General features: G+C 47.2%; 1 protein-coding gene across 3 annotated transcripts in view; it reads right to left on the reverse strand.

Moving 5' to 3' along the window:
* apba2b (amyloid beta (A4) precursor protein-binding, family A, member 2b) overlaps positions 1-24,105 on the reverse strand; it is a 781,711-nt gene that overhangs the window by 11,614 nt on the left and 745,992 nt on the right. For all 3 annotated transcript variants that reach the window (XM_073024735.1, XM_073024733.1, XM_073024734.1), the window contains 5 exons: positions 7,108-7,188; positions 6,026-6,065; positions 5,263-5,408; positions 4,282-4,317; positions 4,060-4,146 (listed from right to left, as the gene is read on the reverse strand). In XM_073024735.1, the coding sequence (XP_072880836.1) occupies positions 4,060-4,146; positions 4,282-4,317; positions 5,263-5,408; positions 6,026-6,065; positions 7,108-7,188 (390 nt within the window). The remainder of the gene's footprint in view (positions 1-4,059; positions 4,147-4,281; positions 4,318-5,262; positions 5,409-6,025; positions 6,066-7,107; positions 7,189-24,105) is intronic.

A 24,105-nucleotide genomic window follows, 5' to 3' on the forward strand; every position in this document is an offset into this window, starting at 1 on the left:
GTGCCTGGTAGGAATGTCGCTATAAATGCCACGGTGGAGACTGTTGGAGGTCGAGAGGGCATTGTTGTGTCTGTGGTTTTCAATGGAAAGATTATTTTCTATTTGAAGCCAGTGAGGGGTGTGTTTTTGGCCCTGAGTTAGGGGTTAAGGGTGGGATGTGGATACAGTGTTGACCCTAGTGCAGATGTCCACCCCCTCATCCCTGACAAGGCCCTCTTCCCCACTCTGCGCTCCACAGGTGAGGTGAGACCCCGATACGGTACAGGGAAACTCCGCGGGGTTTCATAAGTCTGCTTATGTAGCTGGTGTGGGTATATTTTCAGGGGCTATGGGCTTCCTCAGGTGCCAGACCTGTAAAGAGTTTGGGCATATTCAGAAGAATTGCCTGAACTGTCAGGCTGCCAAGTCTGACTCGGAGGTGCAGGATGATCTGTCTGGGCCTTCCCCTACCGACACCCCCCGCCTCCCCTCCTGCTGTTCCTCTGCCTGTTGCCCACTCCCACCCCCCTGTGCCACTGCCTGTGGAAGTCAGGGGTGGGCACAGGGTGGGTGACGGTGAGGAGTGGGCTCAGGTAGTGGGCAGGAAGGCTAAAAAGAAGTCAAAGCATCTGAAGTCTTTTCCCCTGAAAAAGGAGCAAGTTAGTGCTGTTGAATCAAGCCCGGAAGGTCCTGTGGCTTCTAAAACCCAGCAAGAGCCTGGGGAAGTCGGAGAGGGGAAGTGGTGCCAGACACTGAGGAAGCCTCTGAAATGGAGGTCAGCGTGCCTCAGCATATCTGTGGCCTGAAAAGACAGGGGGATGTGTCCCCTGAGCCTGGAGATCAGGGCCCACAAGAGGAGGAGGATTTACCCCCAGTAAAGGCCATATGCACGGTATATGTCCTCTCAGTGCTGGAGGATAGGCCTGTCGTACAGGCAGCTCGAGAGGTCCTGAGGCACTTATGTGAGGTTGTTGGTCCAAATGCCATAGGATCTGGACCACGCCTCGCCGACCTTCTACTCTCGCAGGCAACCCACGGAGCTGCTGACAGAGGATGGCTTCTCTGTCACAGATCCAACCAGAATTGTGCTGCAAGTCAATTCCTATACAAGAGTATAGGGTCTCTTACCACACCCATGTAGTGAGGATACACAGAGGGCTCTATGGGAGGACTTATCGAAGGTCAGCCCTGGGGGTGCTAGGTGGCTTGATGCACCGCTATCTTTAGTGCGGCTGAATGGTGCCCTCAACCAGCTGCAGGGAGGCAGGACCCCGGGGCTAGATGAGTTGATGGTTGAGTTTCTCCAGGCATTCTGGGACATCCTAAAGGCTGATTATGCAGGGGTATTGAGGGAAGCCTAGTGACGGGAAAGATGCCCCTCTCTCGGCACAGAGCAGTTGTAGCCCTGTTGCCAAAAAGGGGGGATCACGTTGCCTGAGGAATTGGTGCCCAGTATCTTTCAGTGTGGAGGATAAATCGTCTGGGCTCCATGCTGGCTCAAGTGGTCCACCCACATCCAGGATAATATCCACCTTTGTGGCCTGTGTCCGACTGTTGTACACAGCTGCAGAGTGCCCTTGACATTGACAATGCCCTTGTGCTTTGTGAGAGGGATGCATCAGGGTTACTCCATGTCTGTTTGCGTGGAGCCATTCCTGTGCCTTCTCCGTAAGAGGTTAACGGGTTTGGTTCTACATGAGCAAGACATGGAGGTCATCCTTTTGGCCTATGCCAATGACATGGTCACTGACTCTGCTGACTTGCAGAGGATGCAAGACTGCCCCGTCCCTGCAAAGGTCAACCAGGAGAGGAGTGCGGGGCTCTCGGTGGGTCAGGAGCAGGCGGACTCCCTACTGGAGGAGTTGAGACCCTTTGCGTGGAGCACCATACACCTGCTCTACTTGGGAGTTTACCTGAGCTCGACAGAGGAGGTGTGGCCAGCGAACTGGTGGGATATGGAGACAAATTTGGGACACCGGTCAATCTTGTACCAGGGAAAGGCATGGTCGCCTCCATGGTATGGTACCGGCTGGTTGTTTTAGTCCTGCCCACTGCTTTTGCCTCCAGAACCAGAAGAGGCAATAGGAGGCACTGGGTCTTTGCTGTGGTCCAGAGTCTTCCAATCACAGTGTGTGTGCCTCAGGACCCTGTGGAAAAACCTGTACAGTGTCCATCCTTTGAGGTAGCACACGCTGGCGATGCACTTCTCTGCTGGGGGCACTGCCTGCAGGAGAGCACGCACCTTCCAGCGGACAATTCTGCTCTGAGGGAACTGCCTTGCTTTTACCAAGAGCTGTAGAGAGTATAGGGTCTATTCTCATCCAGACAGGGTGCTCCTGTGCCAGTGGGGGAAGGATGCTCCAGCTGTGACAGGGACTGGTGCACATCCGATCACAATGGGGGCTCAGGGAAGTGAAGGGGTTCTGACTGCAGCACCACCTGAGGGGGCAGATGTGCTCATTGGACCGAGGCCTCAGGATACAACGTGGGATAGGGTCCCACAGAATGTAAGCTATCTCGTGGGGATGCCCACCATGTCCTCTATGATACCCCAAAGTGTTTCTCGTATGAGCTGCTCCTGCACACCTTTCACTTCCTTGCCTTTGTCGCTGACCAGACTCGCCTTGCCGGCTCGTGTTACCATCTGGTGGTGGAGGAGGTCCCCGGGGTGCTTCCCCTGTACATTGGAGACCTGAGGTGGAGGGTTTTGCATTGGGCTGTGCCGAGGAACAGGTATTTGAACCCACTCTGTGCCCAGGAGGGGTCAGTGTACCACGTTTATACGGAGTGTGAGAGGTTGAGTATCTGAAGGGGCTGCTACTCAGGTTCTGGTCTCACTTCAGCCTCGCGCTCCTCATCTACGGGCACCCATACGGAATGGGGTGGGGCAGCAGGAGGATGTCCTGGTGGGTTTGCTCCTGGCCCTGGCCTAGAAGGTCATTCATGGGTTGAGGTGGCGGACAGTCGAGGGCTCTGCCAGGGCCGACTGCCTGTCCCTCTTCTGAGGATACGTCCGTGCCCGGCTGTCCTTGGAGAGGAAGTATGCAGTCACGATGGGTACAGGGGGAGATTTGCAGGAACAGTGTATCTCTCTCTCCCCAGGGAATTGACTGTTTCATAGACAGTAATAATCACATTTTAATTTGAATTTATTCACTGTCTTGTAAATATTTGATGTTTGTATTTTGTGTATTTGTTGTGTAAATAAACTTTTACAGTTTCTGTAAAAAGGGGCCTGTACCGAGATACTGTGAGTGGTCTGTTGTTCAGATGACACACTAAATCCAGGACCCACATGTACCAAAGGGTTACAACATTTCTGACCACATGACTCCAAGCTGACAGGTGTGTGTTTTCCTGGGACAGCATTGAACTTTCAGTCATTTAAGCAAATTAACTGGCCAACATCACTGCAGTTCATGGATTCTTGTTGAGTGCAAAGATTTCCACATGATGTCGGAGCTGGGCTTGTTCAGGATGATGCCCTCCTTTCCCTTTATCCTTTGCCCTCAGACTCATCTTCCCATTGGTCTCCATTGTCACATTCAAAATGTCTCAGAGAACATCAAACCCTGACCAGCTGCTCCCTCCCTCCTCCTCCCTGTCTCACCTCATTCCCTCTCAATGCCCATCACATCTTGTTCCCTCCCTCCTTCCCTCTGCCAGCATAATCTTGTACCCTCTCCCCCTCTCAGCTTGTTTCCATCCTCCCTCACCTCGTTCCCTCTCTCCCTCCTTCTCCCAGTCTCACTTCATTCCCTCCCTCCCTTTCTCACCTCATACCCTCCCTCCCTCTCCCTCTCTCACCTTGTTCTTTCCCTCCCTCTCCCTCTTCATTCCCTCCCTTCCTCCCTCACCTCGTTCTTGTTCCGGCTGCTGCAATCAATCACCTTCACCCTGCACCCGCTCACTCCCTACCAGGCAGCCAGCTCTGCACCTGCTCACCCCCATCCCAGCACCTTTTCTTATGGACCCTTTCCTTCACAATTTATTTCTTTCCTCTTTCAGTCACTGACTCCTCCCCCCTCATTCACCTCCACATTCCTGTGCACAGACCCATTTCCTCGGGTACACTGTTACCTGTGAGTCTGCATTTAGAACTTTAATTCTCTGTGTGGAAATGAAGAGGTCAACTTCAGTCATTGACTGAGAGCTCCCGTCCGCACCCTGAGGACAGAAGAGGGGAGGATTAACCAAGTAGCCTGTCTGGCTGCCATGGCAACCAGCTGCAAACGCAGCACTCACACGCCAGCAACATTAACATCGACAGACGGAGAACAGCATCTCTTTACAGACACTCACCACTTTCTTCTTGGACTTTGATGTTTTCTGCACCCTCTGCAATCAAAAACAAGGAAGGAAGCAAGGTTAGATATGGAGTATGCCCGCAGGAAAAAGAATCAATGTGCGAACATATACGTGGTCTGATTATAAATGTTACTTTGAAAACAGTAGAGTTGGGTGTTACGAGCAGGGGACAGGTTGTGGAATGATAGGAGAAAAAGATAGTGTGGGGGGGTGTGATAGAAGGCCAGAGTGATTCTGGGGGGATAGGATAGGGTGGAGGGGGTAGGGGTACGGGAAGGTGAGGAGGATAGGGGATAGGGAAGAAGTGAGGTGCACAGGAGGGGGCTGGGATGGGATGGGGAGGTTGGAGACAGAGGGAGTGGGGAGGGGTGGAATAGGGAGGTTGGAGTCACAGGGAGTGGGGAAGGGGGTGGGATGGGGAGTTTGGAGACATAGCATGGAGTGAGGAGTGGGTTGGGATAGGGAGTGGGGAGGGTGAGTGTGATGGGGAGTTGGAGTCACAGCAGGAAGTAGGAGAGGGGTGGGATAGGGAGGCTGGAGACACAGCAGGGAGTCAGGAGGGGTCAGGAACAGAATCGAAGGTATAAATGGAATGTCAAGGTTTGGGGATGGGATAAGAATGGGTTTGAGTGACGCGATTCACCAGGGCAAGGTTGATGGGGAAGGGCAGTAGTGAGCACAATCCAATAGTGTCAGTTTACCAGGGTTCAGTCACAATGTTCACATCTCACTCTGATTAACAGCACAAACACATCTTTCAGGGTAGCACTTACCATAGGAAATGCTGTGACACGATGAGTCCCTTTGGGGCTGAGGTGGGTACCATGATGGGGATTCTAACGGGACATAGAAGACTGGGGAAATATCATGACGAGAATTCTTACAGGACATTGTAGACCAGGGAAATATACTGTGATATTGCCAATTGGCTGACTGCAGAGTTTCAAATACAGAGAGCCAAGTTAAATCAGCTACCTTAATGCGAGCTACTGCTTCCTGTGCCTGCATCATACGGATGTTTTTCGAAGGATTTCGCTCCGACAGCAGCTGTGTTGAGCCGAGGTAATTGGCTGCAAAAATGATCCCATCAATCAAATCTTCTGGCTCACAAGGACCTGGAACTTCACCAGAAACAGCAAAGTTTAAAGAGTCCCAGTGCTGTTATCACAAACAGGAGATACTAACTGGTACTGGTAAAATAAACAGGCTCGATATGCAGTATTTATGGTGGAACAGTTCACCAATCACTAATCTCACACTCTGTGTCTTGACTTTCTATTCCTCCACATGCCCTTCTGTGCCACTGAGCCGCGCCACCCAGCCATCCACCAATTTAACCCCGGCTGAATCATGGGACCAATTCACCTACCAACTGATACATCTTTGGAATGTGGGAGGAAACCGGGGCAGCCAGAGGAAACCCGCATGTACACGGGGAGGAACGTACAAACTTGCCACAAGCTATAACAGCTTTGCTAGCTTCTCCACTACCATGCCCTATCATGATTCTCAGGGGGTTAAACTTGAAAGTCGTCAGGTAATAAAATAACAAATTAGTGCAAATGTTTCCTCGCACAGAACCCTCAATTATGCAAATCATTCACTGATGTTCCATTGGACAATTAATCTTTCATTCATCCATCCTCCAGAGGAATTGGCCTTCAAAGTAAGGCCTACTGTTCCAAGTGGCCCTGAGGATCTAACAAATGGTTTCTGGCAATATTTCAGCAATACTCACCATCCACAAAGTTAGGAAAGGAGGATGGTGTCTTCGTTTGCTACAAGGGAAAGCAGATGTTGTCAACTGTCTCACAGGAATCAGAATTAAGTTATCAGCAATGGAATAACAAGTTTTGATTGTATTCACAGAACATACAACATTACAGACCGTTGGCCCACAATGTTGTGCCAACTTTTTAACCTACTCTTAACTTCAATCTAACCCTTCCCTCCTACATAACCCTCCATTTTTCTTTCTCTCTGAATAACCCTGACAAGGTGGATGAATGGTACAAAGGGACTTTGAAATTCATTTCCTCAACCAACAGTAGAAGCAGGGTCATTGATTGAGGCAGAGGGAGACAGACACAGGGAGGAAGAGTTAATGGTAGGCGGGAACATGAAGATAAGGTTGCAACTGGATTGGCTGTGACCAGAGTGAGGAGAAGGGCAGGTTTGTGCTCCTAACTTGGATGTTCATGAATAACCTTACATTGCATTTATTCCCCTGGTGAAAGACTGGCTCCAACCAACATAGTCTAATTCACTGGTCTACCAGCGATAGATGGATAATTAGATGACGAGGCTCAATAGGTGACCACTGGGCAGGTAGCTAGAGTCTAATAAGAGTGAAGGAAATGGGACATCCAACAGCAGTCTCCATTGCCTGTTTTTTCCTTTGAGACAGGTTTTACATCTATCAACACCCCTTGGGACACAGGACCCACCAACTTTCTCTTGGTGACAGAGTTAGATTCACTGCTGGCCCAGAATTCATAATTCAAATGATCTTTCATTATATGAGAGACAAACTGGTGAATGAGAATCTGGTTTTGATGGCAGTAGTTGAGGCCCATTTCACTGGGTTTCACTTCATGGTGACCAGAAGCAAAAACTCTCGTTGAATTTCCCTTCTCTCCACCATGTCCTGGATATAATAGTTTCTCATTATCATTTTTTCCCAGTAAATTCCAGCCAATCCCTCAGTGTTCACTGACTCGAAACTGGGACTTTCTATCTGCTAATGCAGAATCACAACAAACAAGGAGCATATGGCTCTGTGCTGAATGACAATGATCACACACAAGTGACAAAGCTCACCTCATTGACATAGTTGTTGTTGACCGGTCCATTCAGGTCAGAGCGTTGCTGCTTCCGAGGCTGATCCATGTCTGCATCTACCTGTCAACAGGCCAAAACAGCTCTTTACACCTTGGACCTGAGACGTTTATTGTCTATCAGTCTCTGTTGTCTCCTTTGTAAATGTGCATCTATTAGGCCTTCTTCTAAACCCTATCCTCTCTCTAATTCATCCACCTCTATATTTGGCTAGTTGTCACTCAGATACTCATTACAGTCTATACCATCCCATCGACAGGGTCAACACTGTCTATACCGTCATTACAGTCGATACCATCCCATTGACAGGTTCATTACAATCTATATCGTCCCATTAACAGGGTCAGCACAGACTACACTGTCACATCAACTGGGTCATGACAGTACTGTATATACTGTCCCATCGACAGGGTCAGCACAGACTACACTGTCACATCAACTGGGTCATGACAGTACTGTATATACTGTCCCATCGACAGGGTCAGCACAGTCCATGTCGTCATTACAGTCCCTACCATCCAATTGACAGAGTCATTACCATCTATACAGTCCCATCGACAGGGTTATCACAGTCTACACCATCCCATTGACAGGGTCAGCACAATCTATACTGTCATTACAGTCTATACCGTCCCATCGACAGCGTCACCACAGATTATACCATTACTGTCTATACTATCCCATTCACAGTGTCAGCACTGTCTATACCATCATTACAATCTATACCATCCCATCTACAGGGTCAGCACAGTCTATATTGTCATTATAGTATATACCATCCAATTGACAGAGTCAGCACTGTCTATACCATTATTACAGTCTATACCATCCCATTGACAGGGTAAGCGCAGTCTACACGGTCATTGCAATCTATACCATTCCATTGACAGGGTAAGCGCAGTCTATACCGTCATTACTATTTATACCATTCTATCGCCAGGGTCAGCACAGTCTATACTGTCATTGCAGCCTATACTGTCCATCAACAGGGTTATCACAGTCTTCACCATCCCATGCACAGTGTCAGCACAGCCTATACCATCATTACAATCTATACCACCCCATCGACAGGGTCAGGGAAGTTTATACTGTCATTACTATCCATACCATCCATCGTCAGGGTCAGCACAGTCTATATGGCCCATCGACTAGGTCAGTCTATACCATTATTACAGTCTATACTATCCCATCGACAGGGTCAGCACAGTCTATACCATCATTACAATCTATACCATCCCATTGACAGAGTCTGCGAAGTCTGTACTGTCATTACTATCCACACCATCCCAACGACCGGGTCAGCACAATCTATACCATCCCATTGACACGGTCAGAACAGTTTATAATGTCAGATTGACAGGGTTAGCACAGGTTATACCATCATTTGAGTCTACACCGCCCCCATGAACGTGATCAGTACTGTCCATACTGTCATTACAATCTATACCGTCCCATCGACTCAGTCATTGCAGTCTATTCTATCCCATTGACAGGGGCAGCACAGTCTAGACCATCATTACAGTCTACACCGTCCCATTGACAGGGTCAGCTCTGTCTGTACCGTCATTACAGTCTGTACTGTCCTATCGACAGGGACAGCACAGTCTATACTGTCCCATCGACAGGGTCAGCACAGTCTATAGCATCAGTCTCTACTGTCCCATCCACAGATTCAGTACTGTCTATATCGTCAGTACAGTCTATACCTTCCCATTGACAGGGCAGCACAGTCTATACTGTCATTACTATCCATACCGACCCATCGACAGGGTCACCACAATCTGTACTGTCATTACTGTCAATGCTGTCCCATTGACACTGTCAGCACAGCCTATACCGTCATTACAATTGTTACATACCTCGTGAGTATCTTGTGACTGTCTTATGACCACGACATAATTGTCTTGTGATGGTGGGCTGAGATAATTTTCCCGCCAGTGTGAGGTCACATGATGTAATTTTCCCACCGGTGTGTGGTCACATGATGTTATGTTCCAACAGGTATATAAGGGGAAACCCCTGCTGTGACGCAGTTAGTTCGGGGTAGTTCGATAGTTTTGCTGCATATTCATCTCAAGATGCAGTTTCGTTTTTAAAGTGGAGTTTTACTTTTTATTGTAAGGAGCAAAAACCGTTGTGCCGGCAGTTTCACCAATCACTGCCGGTTCAGGTTTGTTGCATCTTTGATTTATCTTTACAGTCGAGTTGGAGAGTGAAGACTTTACCGAAGTACGGGAACCCGAAGGATTGAGTAAAGTTGGTGTCGTTCAGTGGTTTTATGAAGGATCAACCATTGAATCTTTGTTCAGGAATAGTGACCTGCAGCTGAGAAAACCCCTGCAAGATCAGGAAGGTTTGTGCAGTGTTCACTTTCCAGCAGCAGCAAAAGGTCAGTTCGTTTAAGCTGTTTTATTTCCTTTGTTGTGAATTCTTTGGACAAGGCATCTCTCGACTGTGATCAGCAGATTCATCATTTTCTTCAGAGAAATCGTTGTTGCAGTAAAGTCCTTCCTTATTGACTGTATAAATCACTTGAATTTTCAAATTTACCACTTTAAGACTGTGTCCGAATTGACCACTTTAAGAACTATTCCAGAGTTTGGCTGTTTGTTAAATTGCCGTATAGCAGTTAACTCCCGGTTAAGTTAGTCGTTCGTTTACTTTCACTTTTGTTGAGCAGAGTTTAATAAATGTTTATGTTTGTTTATAAAACCTGACTCAATTCTATATTCATTGTTACTGGCCACATAACATAAAATTGGGGACTTGTCTGCGATATGATCTGATTTTGAGTTTAAATGTTTGTTTAATTATCAATCTGATTTGGAAAAGGGAAATACCCGATTCTTTTGTTTGATTGGTCTGTGGGTGGTATTTGGCAGCAATGAATATTGACAACTTTCTGGCATCGCCAGACCCAGAGTTATTAGTGAAGGTGAAAAAAGGTGATGTATCCGAGATTGCTAGAAGGTTGGACCTTAAAGGAATTACGAAGGTTACAACAAAGACAGTACTTCAGAGAAAAATCGTGGCATACTATAAAGAGTCAGGTGATTTTGATGAAGAAGTGTTAGATATGTTTCCAATGAGTAATCTAGAGAGGCAGTTACATATCGAACAAATAAAGTTAAGGCAATTAGAAGCTGATTTGGAACAAAGTCAGTTAGAAGCTGCAAATAAACAGAAGAAATTTGAAGCCAGAGAAGCAGATAAACAGAAGGGATTTGCAGCTAGAGAAGCAGATAAAAAGAGGGAGTTTGAGCTAGCGATAGAGAAATTAAAGTCCGAGAATCAGTCCTCTGGTTCTAGGAAATAGTTTGTTGCTAGTCGGGAAGTTATATTTGCTCCTCCATTTAACGAAATAGATTTCAGAGTGGCCGAAAGAGAAATGGCCAATGATGTTACAAAGTGTAATTAAAGGTAAGGCACAACAAGTTTATACAACTTTAAATACTGAGCAAGCACTTGATTATGATATTGTGAAGCAGCATATTCTGAAAGCATATGAACTGGTTCTAGAAGCTTATAGAGAAAGATTCAGAAATCCGTGGAAAAAAAACATGAGTGGAATTTGCCTCTGATAAATCTGTGTGTTTTGAGAGATGGGTTTCCTCTACAAATGTGAATGGGAAATATGATAACTTAAAAGAGTGATTTTAATGGAGGAATTTGAAAGGTGCATCCCTGTTGTAGTAAGAACATGCTTAAATGAGAGGGACACTGCTACATTGCAGGAGTCTGCTAAATTAGCAGATGAGTATGCTTTAATCCATAAGAGTAAATTTCCTCAGGGTAGAACATTTAAAAGGAAAAACAGCACAGAGAGTCAAGGTAAACCAGAAATTAAATCGTAAGTTAGTGAGAAAGGTAAGGATGAAGGGAAACATGTGAAGGAAAGACAGTTTGGTCCTATTTGTAATTATTGTAATAAACCTGGTCATGTAATAGCTAACTGTTTCCGACTGAAGAAGAAGGAGAAGGAGGCAGTCCCAGATGCCTGTGTGCAACATATCGAACAACCTGTAAATCCACAGAGTTCCAGAAACACAAATGAAGCTTTGTCGGAGTCTGACCAAGTAAATAGGGGATATGATCATTTTATAACCAAAAGATTTGTATCCTTGAAAGAGGGATCCACTTCGGTGCCAATAAAAATCCTTAGGGATACTGGAGCCTCTCAGTCACTTATGTTAGACAGTGTTCTAAAATTTAGTGATGAGTCTGACACTGGTGAGGTAAACTTTATATAAGGTGTTGGGAGTGCTCTTATGCCTGTACATTTGCATAGAGTAAATTTAAGGTCAGGGTTAGTTATAGGACCTGTTAAAGTCAGACTACAACCCAGTTTACCCGTGAATGATGTTTCTCTATTGCTAGGGAATGACTTAGCAGATGGACAAGTTTTTCCTGAAGTGCATTTAACAATTAAGCCTATCTCTGATGAACCAAAGATGGGTTCTAACATGGATTTCTCCTGTGTTGTAACCCGAGCTATGGCCAAAAAGATGGATGAGGAGGATGGGTCTGCTACCTGTAACTGTTCAACTCGGGATTCGAATTTTGAGGATGTGTCAGAAACTTTTTTACCTTCAATGTTTGATCAAGATTCTTGTAGTAGGTCTGACCATGAAGATTTGTCTCTGTCTTGGAAGGAGATGATAGCAGAGCAGAGTAGAGACTCTGAGATTACCAAATTAAAAGAACAAACTCTTCCAGATAGTGAAATTGAGAAGGTGCCAGTAGGATATTATTTTGAGAAGGGAGTATTAATGAGTAAGTGGAGATCACCTACAATTCCTGCATTTGAGGAATGGAAGGTTTTTCACCAGGTAGTAGTTCCTAAAGTTTATCGGAATGAGATTTTAACTTTGGCTCATAGTGTGCCCTTGAGTGGACATCAAGGTGTGAAGAAAACTGTGAACAAGGTTTTTAAACACTTTTACTGGCCTGGTTTGAGAAAAGATGTGGCAACATTTTGCTGAACTTGTCATACTTGTCAGTTTGTGGGAAACCTAATCAAGTTACTCCTGTGGCCCTACTGCAACCTATTCCTGCATTTGGTGAACTGTTTTCCAAAATTATTGTAGATTGTGTAGGCCCATGGCCAAAAAATGAAACTGGCCATCAATATTTGCTGACCATCACGTGCATGGCGACTGGGTTTCCGGACGCAATACCACTCAGGAATATAATGGCTAAAACTGTAATAAAGGATCTTATAAAATTCTTTACTTATTTTGGGTTGCCTAAGGAAATACAATCTGATCAAGCTAGTAATTTTATGTCTGGATCGTTCCAGCAGATAGTTTATAAACTGGGAGCTAAACAGATTACCTCGTCTGCATACCATCCAGAATCGCAAGGAGCCTTGGAGAGGTCCATTCTACTCTCAATACCACGATTAGGACATATTGTGTGGAAAATGAAAAGGATTGGGATGTATATTTACTTTTATTTGCAGTATGGGAGTCAGTGCAGGAATCCTTAGGTTTTAGTCCTTTTGAACTTGTGTTTGGGCATAGAGTTAGAGGACCTTTGGCCTTATTAAAAGAACAATGGATTAATAAAGAGGTACATACTAATTTGCTGGATTATGTTTTGAAATTTAAGGATAGATTGCATAAAGCTTGTAGCTTAGCCAGAGAAAATTTAAAATCAGCTCAGGAGAAAATGAAAACCTGGTATGATAAGGAAGCTAGAATGACGTCATTTAAGCCTGGAGATAAGGTGTTGGTTCTTTTCCCAGTGCAAACGAACCCTTTACAAGCTAAATTTCATGGTCCTTATGAGGTGAGATCCGAAGTTAATGATGTGGATTATGTGATAAAAACTTCAGATCAAAGGAAGTCAACACAGCTTTGTCATATAAATATGATAAAACCGTATTATGAGAAACAGTCCGCTACTATGACTTTTGTGGTTAAGTGAGATTGATCCCACTGGGAACTTAATGGATGATTCATCTGAAAGCCATTTTAAACCCAATATTATTTTTGCCAGATTTCCAAACTCAACAATTCTGGAAAATATTGATGAGAAATTAGCTCATTTATAGCCAGAGCAGAAGCAGCAGATGAAGCAGTTACTTTTGAAATACAGGGATTTATTTCCAGACGTCCCTAAAAGAACCACCGTAGCTTCACATGATGCAGATGTTGAGATGCCAAACCCATAAAGCAACATCCATATCGGATGAACATGGAAAAGTGTGAATTTGCTGAGCAAGAAATTAAATACAGTCGGCCATCCTTATCCGTGGGGGATTGGTTCCGGGACCCCTCACGGATACCAAAATTTGTGGATGCTCAAGTCCCTTATGCAACCTGTCTCAATACAGTGGACCTTAGGACCCAGTGGAACCCCAGACCTTATTTAACCTGTCTCAGTGCAGTGGACATTAAGACCCAGCGCCAGAACTCTGAATGCGCAATGTTTCTGTTCACGAAAATAATCACGATCACGATTGAGAATAAAGTGGAAATAATAAAGCAATCGAAAAGACGTGAAATGCCATCGGTCATTGGAAAAGTGTTCGGCTACGTCGGTCAACGATCGGAACAATTTTAAAGGATAAAGTAAGAAAGGCTCTGCCCCGATGAAAGCTACCATTATTACTAAGCAACGCATTGGTTTAATTATTGGGTTTTGGGGTTTTGGGTTTTTGATCCTCACATCAACCCGGCATGGTGGAGAGTGCACTCGGGAGCAGAGCGCTCCCAATTCCTGAGAACTTCCATTTCCAAGCCCAGTGCTGAAACATATGTTCTTAAATGTTTTATATGCATAGAAAGGTAAAATATATACTATATACTAAGACAAACGTTTGACTAACTGACGCTAAATAATACCGGATGTACCTGCTCCGACTTACTTAGTAAGAGATCTTCGATTTTTTTCGATCCCGATGCACGATAATCCACGCACATCCTCCCGTATACTTTAAATCATCTCTAGATTACTCATAATAACTAATACAATGTAAATGCTATGTAAAATGGTTGTTACACTGCATTGTTTAGGGAATAATGACAAGAAAAAAAAGTCGAACAACAAGTGTTGGAAGAGCACTTCCGGGTTTTCGTGATCCCGCGAATTCGTTAGTTGAATTCGCGGATAAGGAGGGCTGACTGTATATGTTAGAGAATTATATTATTAGACCTTCTAATTCGAATTGGAGTTCACCTTGTGTTATGGTGCCTAAGTCAGACGGTAGTATTTGGTTTTGTACTGATTACAGGAAGGTGAATGCTGTAACAAAAACATATGCATATCCTATCCCTAGGGTGGATGATTGTGTGGACAAAGTCAAACAAGCAAAGTTCCTTAAAAATATTGATTTGTTAAAAGGGTATTGGTGTGTTCCATTGACGGATAGAGGTAGAGAGATTTCTGCATTTGTAACCCCATCTGGGTTATATGAATATAATGTTCTTCCTTTTGGGATGAAGAATGCCCCAGGTACTTTCCAGCGGATGATTAATTCTGTGATTCATGGGTTAAATGATACAGATGCCTATATTGATGATTTAGTTACAGGAAATGATACTTGGGAAGCACATATTACAGCAGTGGAGAAACTATTTGAAAGGCTTTCAAAAGCTAACTTAACTATTAACTTAGCTAAAAGTGAATTTGGTCATACCACTGTGACCTGCCTTGGTTATGTTGTGGGTCTGGGCTTGGTTAAGGAAATAAATCACACTCCAATTCAGCAACAAAGTTTGATGTTAAAGGAATATAATGTTTTGATAACTCATATTAAAGGCAAAGATAATGTGATTGCTGACTGTCTATCTAGATGTTGAATGTACAATGTAATTTTTTTGTACGGAGTGGTATTTTAACATTTGTGACACTCCTACTGTATGTTAGTTTGTAAGGTGTTATATGATAATTCTATGTATTGGGCTGAGTGTGGATCAGTGGGACTAGGTGAGAGTAAGCGTTCGGCATGGCCTAAAAGGGCCGAGATGGCCTGTTTCCGTGCTGTAATTGTTATATGGTTATATGGTATATTGTGTATGTTGTAGATTTTATACATTCGTATTTTTTTGTAAATAGTTGTTAAAATTTTGCTCATAACAGACCAAAATTTTCTTTTTTTTGGAGGGAGGTGTTACGTACCTCGTGGTATCTTGTGACTGTCTTATGACCATGATGTAATTGTCTTGTGATGGTGGGGTGATGTAATTTTCCCACCAGTGTGAGGTCACATGATATAATTTTCCCACTGGTGTGTGGTCACATGATGTTATGTTCCTACAGGTATATAAGGGGAAACCCCTGCTGTGATGCAGTTAGTTCGGGGTAGTTCGATAGTTGGTATTGCTGCATATTCGTCTCATGACGCAGTTTCGTTTTTAAAGTGGAGTTTTACTTTCTATTGTCAGGAGCAAAAACCGTTGTGCCAACAGTTTCACCAATCACTGCCGGTTCAGGTTTGTTGCATCTTTGATTTATCTTTACAGTCGAGTTAGAGAGTGAAGACTTTACCGAAGTATGGGAACCTGAAGGATTGAGTAAAGTTAGTGTCGTTCAGCGGTTTTATGAAGGATCAACCATTGAATCTTTGTTCAGGAGTAGTGACCTGCAGCTGAGAAAACCCCTGCAAGATCAGGAAGGTTTGTGCAGTGTTCACTTTCCAGCAGCAGCAAAAGGTCAGTTCGTTTAAGCTGTTTTATTTCCTTCGTTGTGAATTCTTTGGACAAGGCATCTCTCGACTGTGATCAGCAGATTCGTCATCATTACAGTCTATACAGTCCAATTGACAGAGTCATTACCATCCATACAGTCCCATCAACAGGGTTATCACAGTCTGCAACGTCCCATCGACAGGGTCAACATACTCTATATTGTAATTACAGTCTGTACCATCCCATTGACAGGGTCAGCACAATCTATACCATCATTACAGCCTATACCATCATATCAAAAGGGTCAGCACAGTCTATACAGGCATAATGGACTATTCCGTCCCATTGACAGGGTCAGCATCGTCTATACTGTGATTGTAGCTTGTACTGTCCCATCGACAGGATCAGCACAGTCTATACTGTCCCTTTGACAGAGTCCGCACAGTCTCTACCGTCATTACAGTCTATACCATCCCATTGACATGATCAGCACAGTCCATACCGCCATTACAGTCTATACTGTCCCATTGACAAGGCAGCACAGTCTATACCATTATTACAATTTATACCATCCTATCAACAGGGTCTGCACATCTATACCATCATACAGTCTATACCGTTACATCGACAGATTCAGCACTGTCCATATCGTCATTTTGGTAGGAATAATCCAAATAGGACATACATGGTAAATGGTAGGGCATTGAAGAATGCAGTAGAACAGGGTGATCTAGGAATAATGGTGCATAGTTCCCTGAAGGTGGAATCTCATGTGGATAGGGTGGTGAAGAAAGCTTTTGGTACATTGGCCTTTATAAATCAGAGCATTGAGTATAGGAGTTGGGATGTAATGTTAAAATTCTACAAGGCATTGGTGAGGCCGAATTTGGAGTATTGTGTACAGTTCTGGTCACCGAATTATAGGAAAGATGTCAACAAAATAGAGAGAGTACAGAGAAGATTTACTAGAATGTTACCTGGGTTTCAGCACCTTAGTTACAGGGAAAGGTTGAACAAGTTAGGTCTTTATTCTTTGGAGCATAGAAGGTTAAGGGGGGACTTGATAGAGGTATTTAAAATTATGAGGGGGATAGATAAATCTGACGTGGATAGGCCTTTTCCATTGAGAGTAGGGGAGATTCAAACAAGACAACATGAGTTGAGAGTTAGGGGGCAAAAATTTAAGGGATACACGAGTGGGAACTTCTTTACTCAGAGAGCGGTAGATGTGTGGAATGAGCTTCCAGTAGAAGTGGTAGAGGCAGGTTCGGTATTGTCATTTAAAGTAAAATTGGATAGGTATATGGACAGGAAAGGAATGGAGGGTTATGGGCTGAGTGAGGGTCAGTGGAACTAGGTGAGAGTAAGCGTTCGGCATGGACTAGAAGGGCCGAGATGGCCTGTTTCCGTGCTGTAATTGTTATATTGTGGCGGGCTGCTACGCGCAGCGCTGAAATTACAACACGGAGTCGATAAACTGCAGCCACAGAATCTCTTTATTTCAAAAACACAGTCTTGCTTTAAAGCCTGTCTCCCCCACTCCATACTTCCAGAGGCAAGTAACTGAAACTCCTTGAGGCTATCTACCTTTGTCTCTGGCTCTGGCTAATTGTCCGCCGGTTCCAGTGTGCTAGTAATTGGGTCGCCACATAACCCCCCCCCCCCCCCCAGAACCGGCGGTACACCCCCCAATGTCCACAGTCTGGGCCGGACCCTGTTTGGGAGGTCGGCCTCTGCGCCGCGGTGCCGGAAACTCGACCGGTTGCGCCAAGTCCACATGGGCCGGTTTGAGTCGGTCCACCGTGAAAACCTCCTCTCTCCCCCCAATGTCCAGCACGAACGTGGACCTGTCATTTCTGATCAGCGTAAATGGCCCCTCGTAGGGCCGTTGCAGCGGTGGCCGATGCCCGCCCCGTCGTACAAACACAAACTTACAGTTCTGCAGGTCTTTGGGTACGCTGCCCATGCTGCGAAGTGGGTATGGGGGCCAGGGCACCGAGTCTCTCGCGTAGTCTGCCCAGGACCGCCGCGGGTTCTTCCTCTCGCCCCCTTGGGGCTGGTATGAACTCCCCGGGAACGACCAGGGGCGCGCCGTACACCAACTCGGCCGACGAAGCGTGCAGATCGTCTTTGGGGGCCGTGCGGACGCCGAGTAGGGCCCAGGGAAGCTCGTCCGCCCAGTTAGCTCCTCGCAGGCGGGCCATGAGAGCCGACTTCAGGTGACAGTGGAAACGCTCCACCAGTCCGTTCGACTGTGGGTGGTAGGCAGTGGTGTGGTGCAGCTGAGTCCCCAACAGGCTGGCCATCGCTGACCAGAGGCTGGAGGTGAACTGGGCGCCTCTGTCGGAGGTAATGTGGGCCGGAACACCAAAGCGGGAAACCCAGGTGGCGATCAGTGCCCGGGCGCAAGATTCAGAGGTGGTGTCGGTGAGTGGAACCGCCTCTGGCCATCTGGTGAACCGGTCCACGATAGTCAGGAGGTGCCGCGCCCCGCGCGACACTGGCAGGGGCCCATGATATCCGCATGAATGTGGTCGAAACGCCGGTGGGTGGGGTGGAACTGCTGCGGCGGGGCCTTGGTGTGTTGCTGCACCTTGGCCGTCTGGCAGTGCAGGCACGTTCTGGCCAATTCACGGACCTGCTTGCGGAGTCCGTACCAAACAAACCTGCTGGAGACCATCCGGACGGTAGTGCGGATGGAGGGGTGGGCCAAGTTATGAATGGAGTCGAAAACACATCGTCGCCAAGGTGGCGGGACGACGGGACGGGGCTGGCCGGTGGCGACGTCACAGAGTAGGGTCCTCTCACCTGGGCCTACGGGGAGGTCCTGGAGCTGCAAACCGGAGACTGCGGTCCTGTAACTCGGGATCTCCTCATCTGCCAGCTGTGCCTCTGCCAGCGCCTCAAAGTCTACCCCTTGGGAAAGGGCGTGAATGTTAGGGCGAGAGAGCGCATCCGCCACGACATTGTCCTTACCCGAGACGTGCCGGACGTCCGTCGTGTATTCAGAGATGTAGGACAGATGGCGCTGCTGGCGGGACGACCAGGGATCGGACACCTTTGTGAATGTAAAGGTAAGCGGCTTGTGGTCCGTGAACGCGGTGAATGGCCTACTTCTTAGAAGTAATGCCGGATTGCCAGGTATAGAGCCAACAGCTCCTGGTCGAAAGCACTGTATTTGAGCTCGGGTGGCCGCAGGTGTTTGCTGAAAAACGCCAGGGGTTGCCAGCGGCCCGCGATGAGCTGCTCCAGTACCCCACCGACTGCCGTGTTAGATGCGTCCACCGTGAGGGCGGTAGGGACGTCCATTCTGGGGTGTACTAGCATCGTGGTGTTCGCCAAGGCATCCTTCGTTTGAATGAAAGTGGCGGCGGACACCTCGTCCCAGGTAATGTCCTTGCCCGGACCGGACAGCAAGGCGAACAGGAGGCGCATGATCCGGGCAGCTGAAGGGAGGAAGCGGTGGTAGAAATTGACCATACCTACGAATTCCTGAAGGCCTTTGATCGTGGTGGGTCGGGGGAAATGGCGGACCGCATCTACCTTAGCGGGCAGAGGGGTTGCCCCGTCTGTGGTAATCCTGTGGCCCAGGAAGTCGATGGTGTCGAGCCCGAACTGGCATTTGGCCGGGTTGATTGTTAGACTGTAGTCACTCAGCCGGGCATAGAGCTGTCGGAGGTGGGACAGATGCTCCTGACGACTGCTGCTGGCTATGAGGATGTCGTCCAAATAGATGAATGCGAAGTCCAGGTCGCGTCCCACCGCGTCCATCAACCGCTGGAACCCCTGTGCGGCATTCTTCAGGCCGAACGGCATGCGGAGGAACTCAAAAAGACCGAACGGGGTGATGAGTGCCATTTTGGGGACGTCGTCCGGATGCATCAGGATTTGATGGTATCCCTGGACGAGGTCTACCTTGGAGAAGATCCGTGCGTCGTGCAGGTTTGCTGCAAAGTCCTGAATGTGCGGCACAGGGTAGCGGTCCGGTGTTGTAGCCTCGTTCAGCCTGCGGTAGTCGCCGCACGGTCTTCAGCCCCCTGTCGCCTTGGGCACCATGTGCAGGGGGGAGGCCCATGGGCTGTCGGACCGCCGAATGATCCCCAATTCCTCCATCCGCTTGAACTCCTCCTTCGTCAGTCGGAGCTTGTCCGGGGGAAGAGCTGGTGGTCCCTGGGTCAGGATGTGGTGCTGTACGCCGTGTCGGGGCATGGCTGCCGCGAACTACGGTGCCAGAACCGATGGGAAATCCGCCAGGACCCTGGTGAAGTCGTTGTCGGACAGCGTGATGGAGCCGAGCTGAGGGGCAGGCAACCGGGCTGCACCCAGGGGGAATGTCTGAAAGGTCTCGGTGTGAACCAGTCTCTTCCTGGGCAGGTCGACCAGTAGGCTGTGAGCCCGCAAGAAATCCGCACCCAGGGCGGCCAGTGTGAAGTCCCACGTAAACTGGCTGGAGTCGAACCGTAGCTGCACCGGACGGGTGCCATAAGTCCTTATAGTGCTGCCGTTCGTGGCCCGCAGGGTGGGACCCGGCGCCCTGCTGCGGGTGTCGTAACTCGTCGGAGGTAAGACGCTGATCTCGGCACCGGTGTCGACCAAAAACCGGCGTCCCGACTGTTTGTCCCAGACATACAGGAGGCTATCCCGATGGCCAGCCGTCGTAGCCATCAGCGACGGCTGGCCCTGGCGTTTCCCGGGAACTGGCAGGGCTGGCGACAACGGCGGGCTTCTGCGCCCCACCGCTGGTGGTAGAAACACCATTGCTCGTTGGGCTCCACACCCTGGCCTCTGGGTTTAGCGGGCTCTGCGGCCGGGCCTGGACTGGTTTGCTGCTGGGAGCATGGCCGGGTGATCAGTGAGATGGACGCCCCACTCCCCTTCTTGGCGTTCCACAGCAAGTCCGCCCGGGCTGCCACCTTCCAGGGGTCGCTGAAATCCGCGTCGGACAGCAGCAGGCATATGTCTTCGGGCAGCTGCTCCAGGAATGCCTGCTCAAACATGAGGCAGGGTGTGTGTCCGTCGGCCAGAGACAACATCTCATTCATTAAAGCTGATGGAGGCCTGTCTCCCAAGCCATCCAGGTGCAGTAAACGGGCAGCTCGCTCGCGGCGGGAGAGCCCGAAAGTCGCTATGAGCAGGGCTTTGAATTCTGTGTACTTGCCTTCCGCCGGGGGAAGACTGTACAACTCCGCGACCTGGGCCGCTGTGTCCTGGTCGAGGGAGCTCACCACGTAGTAGTAACGGGTGTCCTCTGAGGTTATTTGCCGAACATGGAATTGGGCTTCTGCTTGCTGAAACCATAGGTGAGGTTGTAGCGTCCAGAAGCTTGGCAGCTTCAAGGAAACCGCGTTAACAAACGCAGCGTCTGCCATCTCCGGTCCAAAAAAACGTTTGGACCGTCGGGGTCACCAATGTGGCGGGCTGCTACGCGCAGCGCTGAAATTACGACACGGAGTCGATAAACTGCAGCCACAGAATCTCTTTATTTCAAAAACACAGTCTTGCTTTAAAGCCTGTCTCCCCCACTCGATACTTCGAGAGGCAAGTAACTGAAATTCCTTGAGGCTATCTACCTTTGTCTCTGGCTCTGGCTAATTGTCCGCCGTTCGAGTGTGCTAGTAATTGGGTCGCCACAATATGGTTATTATAGTCTCTATCGTTCCATTGACAGAGCAGCACAGTTCATACTGTCATTACTATCCACACAGTTCCATCAACAGGGTCATTACAGTCTATTCTACACTATTGATAGGGTCAGTGCAGTCTAGACCATCATTACAGTCTATACTGACCCATCGACAGGGTTACCACTGTCCATACTGTCATTACAGTCTATACCATCCCACTGACAGGGCAGCACACTCTACACTGTCATTACTATCCACACCGTCCCATCGACAGGGTCAGTGCAGTCTGTACCATCATTACTTTCTATACTGTCCCATTGACAGTGTCAGCACAGCCAATACCATCATTACAAACTATACCTTCCCATTGACAGGGTCAGGAAAGTCTTTACCGTCCAATTGACAGGGCAGCACCATTTATACCGTCAGATTGACAGGGCCAGTACAGTTTATACCATCATTACAGTCCACACGGTCCCATCGACAATCAGCAAAGTCTATATAGTCATTAATATCCATACCATCCAATCGACAGGGTCAGCACAGACTATACAATCATTACAATCTATACCACCCCACTGACAGGGTCAGCAGAGTTTATAACGTCCCATTGACAGGGCCAGCACAGTTTGTATCGTCATTACAGTCTATACCGTCCAATTGACAGAGTCATTACCATCTGTATAGTCCCATCGGCAGGGTTAGCGAAGTCTACGCCATCAGTACAGTCTGTACCATCCCATCGACAGGGTCAGCACAATCCATACCGTCATTATAAACTATACCATCATATCAACAGGGTCAGCACAGTCTATACCATCATTACAGTCTATACCTGCCCATCAACAGGGTCAGCACAGTCTATACCGTCATTGCTGTCTGTACTGTCCCATCAACAGGGTCAGCACAGTCTATACCGTCATTGCTGTCTGTACTTTCCCATCAACAGGGTCAGCACAGTCTATACCGTCATTGCTGTCTGTACTGTCCCATCAACAGGGTCAGCACAGTCTATACCGTCATTGCTGTCTGTACTGTCCCATCAACAGGGTCAGTACAGTCTATACCGTCATTGCTGTCTGTACTTTCCCATCAACAGGGTCAGCACAGTCTATACCGTCATTGCTGTCTGTACTGTCCCATCAACAGGGTTAGCACAGTCTATACCGTCATTGCTGTCTGTACTTTCCCATCAACAGGGTCAGCACAGTCTATACCGTCATTGCTGTCTGTACTGTCCCATCAACAGGGTCAGCACAGTCTATACCGTCATTGCTGTCTGTACTATCCCATCAACAGGGTCAGCACAGTCTATACCGTCATTGCTGTCTGTACTGTCCCATCAACAGGGTCAGCACAGTCTATACCGTCATTGCTGTCTGTACTGTCCCATCAACAGGGTCAGCACAGTCTATACCTGCCCATCAACAGAGTCAGCACAGTCTATACTGTCATTACTATTCACACTGTCTCAACGAGTGGGTCAGCAAAGACTATACTGTCATTACTATCGAAACTATCCCACTGACAGGGTCAGCACAGTATAAACCGTCATTGCTGTCTGGACTACAGCCTATACAGCCCAATTGACAGAGTCATTGCCGTCTATACAGTCCCATCGGCAGGGTTATCACAGTCTACACCGTCCCGTCGACTGGGTCAGCACAGTCTATATCATCATTACAGTCTATACTGTCACTACTATCCACACCATCCCATCAACAGGCTCAGCAAAACCTCTACCATACCATTGACAGGATCAGCACAGATTACACTGTCATCACTATCCACACCATCCCATCCACAGGGTCATTACAATCTATGCTGTCCCACCGACAGTGTCAGCATTGCTCTACCGTCATCACAGTCTACACCGTCCCATCGACAGGGTCAGCAGAGTCTATGCTGTTTCATCAACAAGGTCAAGAAAGTCTATTCTGTTATTACTATCCATACCATCCCATCAACAACATCAGCACGGTTTATACTGTCCCACTGACATGGCCAGCATAGTTTATACCATCATTAGAGTCTACAATGTCCCATCGACAGGGTCATTACAGTGTATACTGTCCCATCGACAGGGTCAGCAGTTTATACCATCATTAATGTCTATACCATCCCATTGACAGGGTCAGCACAGTCTATACTACACCGTTCCATCGACATAGTCAGCACAGTCCATACTGTTATTACAGTCTATACTGTCCCATCAACAGGGTCAGCACAGTCTATACCGTCTCTACAGTCTAAACTGTCCCATCGACAGTATCAGAATTGCCTATACAGTCTTACAGTCTATACCATCCCATTGACTGAGTCAGCACAGACTATACTGTCCCATTGACAGGGTCAGCACAGTCTACAGTACATCATCATTACAGTGTATACTGTCTCACTGACAGGGTCAGCACAGTTTATACCATCCCGTCGACAGATTCATTATAGTCTATACCAAGGGTGGCCAAATTTACTTAATGTAAGAGCCACATACGATTAACTTCAGATGTTTGAGAGCCGCAAGACATGAACAAAATTTACACACACGTTTTTATTGTTATATACACATTTTGTTATAAAAATTTTATATAAATGTTAAGAAATACATGTACGCAATAATATTTATTCATGCATGTAGCTTTTTAAACTGTTAATTTGTATTAGTTTCAGTAATAGTAATGTACATATATTATTATGACATAAACAGACAATGCTACAATTAT

Source organism: Hemitrygon akajei, chromosome 21, assembly GCF_048418815.1.
Source record: "Hemitrygon akajei chromosome 21, sHemAka1.3, whole genome shotgun sequence".
Classification (NCBI taxonomy): domain Eukaryota; kingdom Metazoa; phylum Chordata; class Chondrichthyes; order Myliobatiformes; family Dasyatidae; genus Hemitrygon; species Hemitrygon akajei.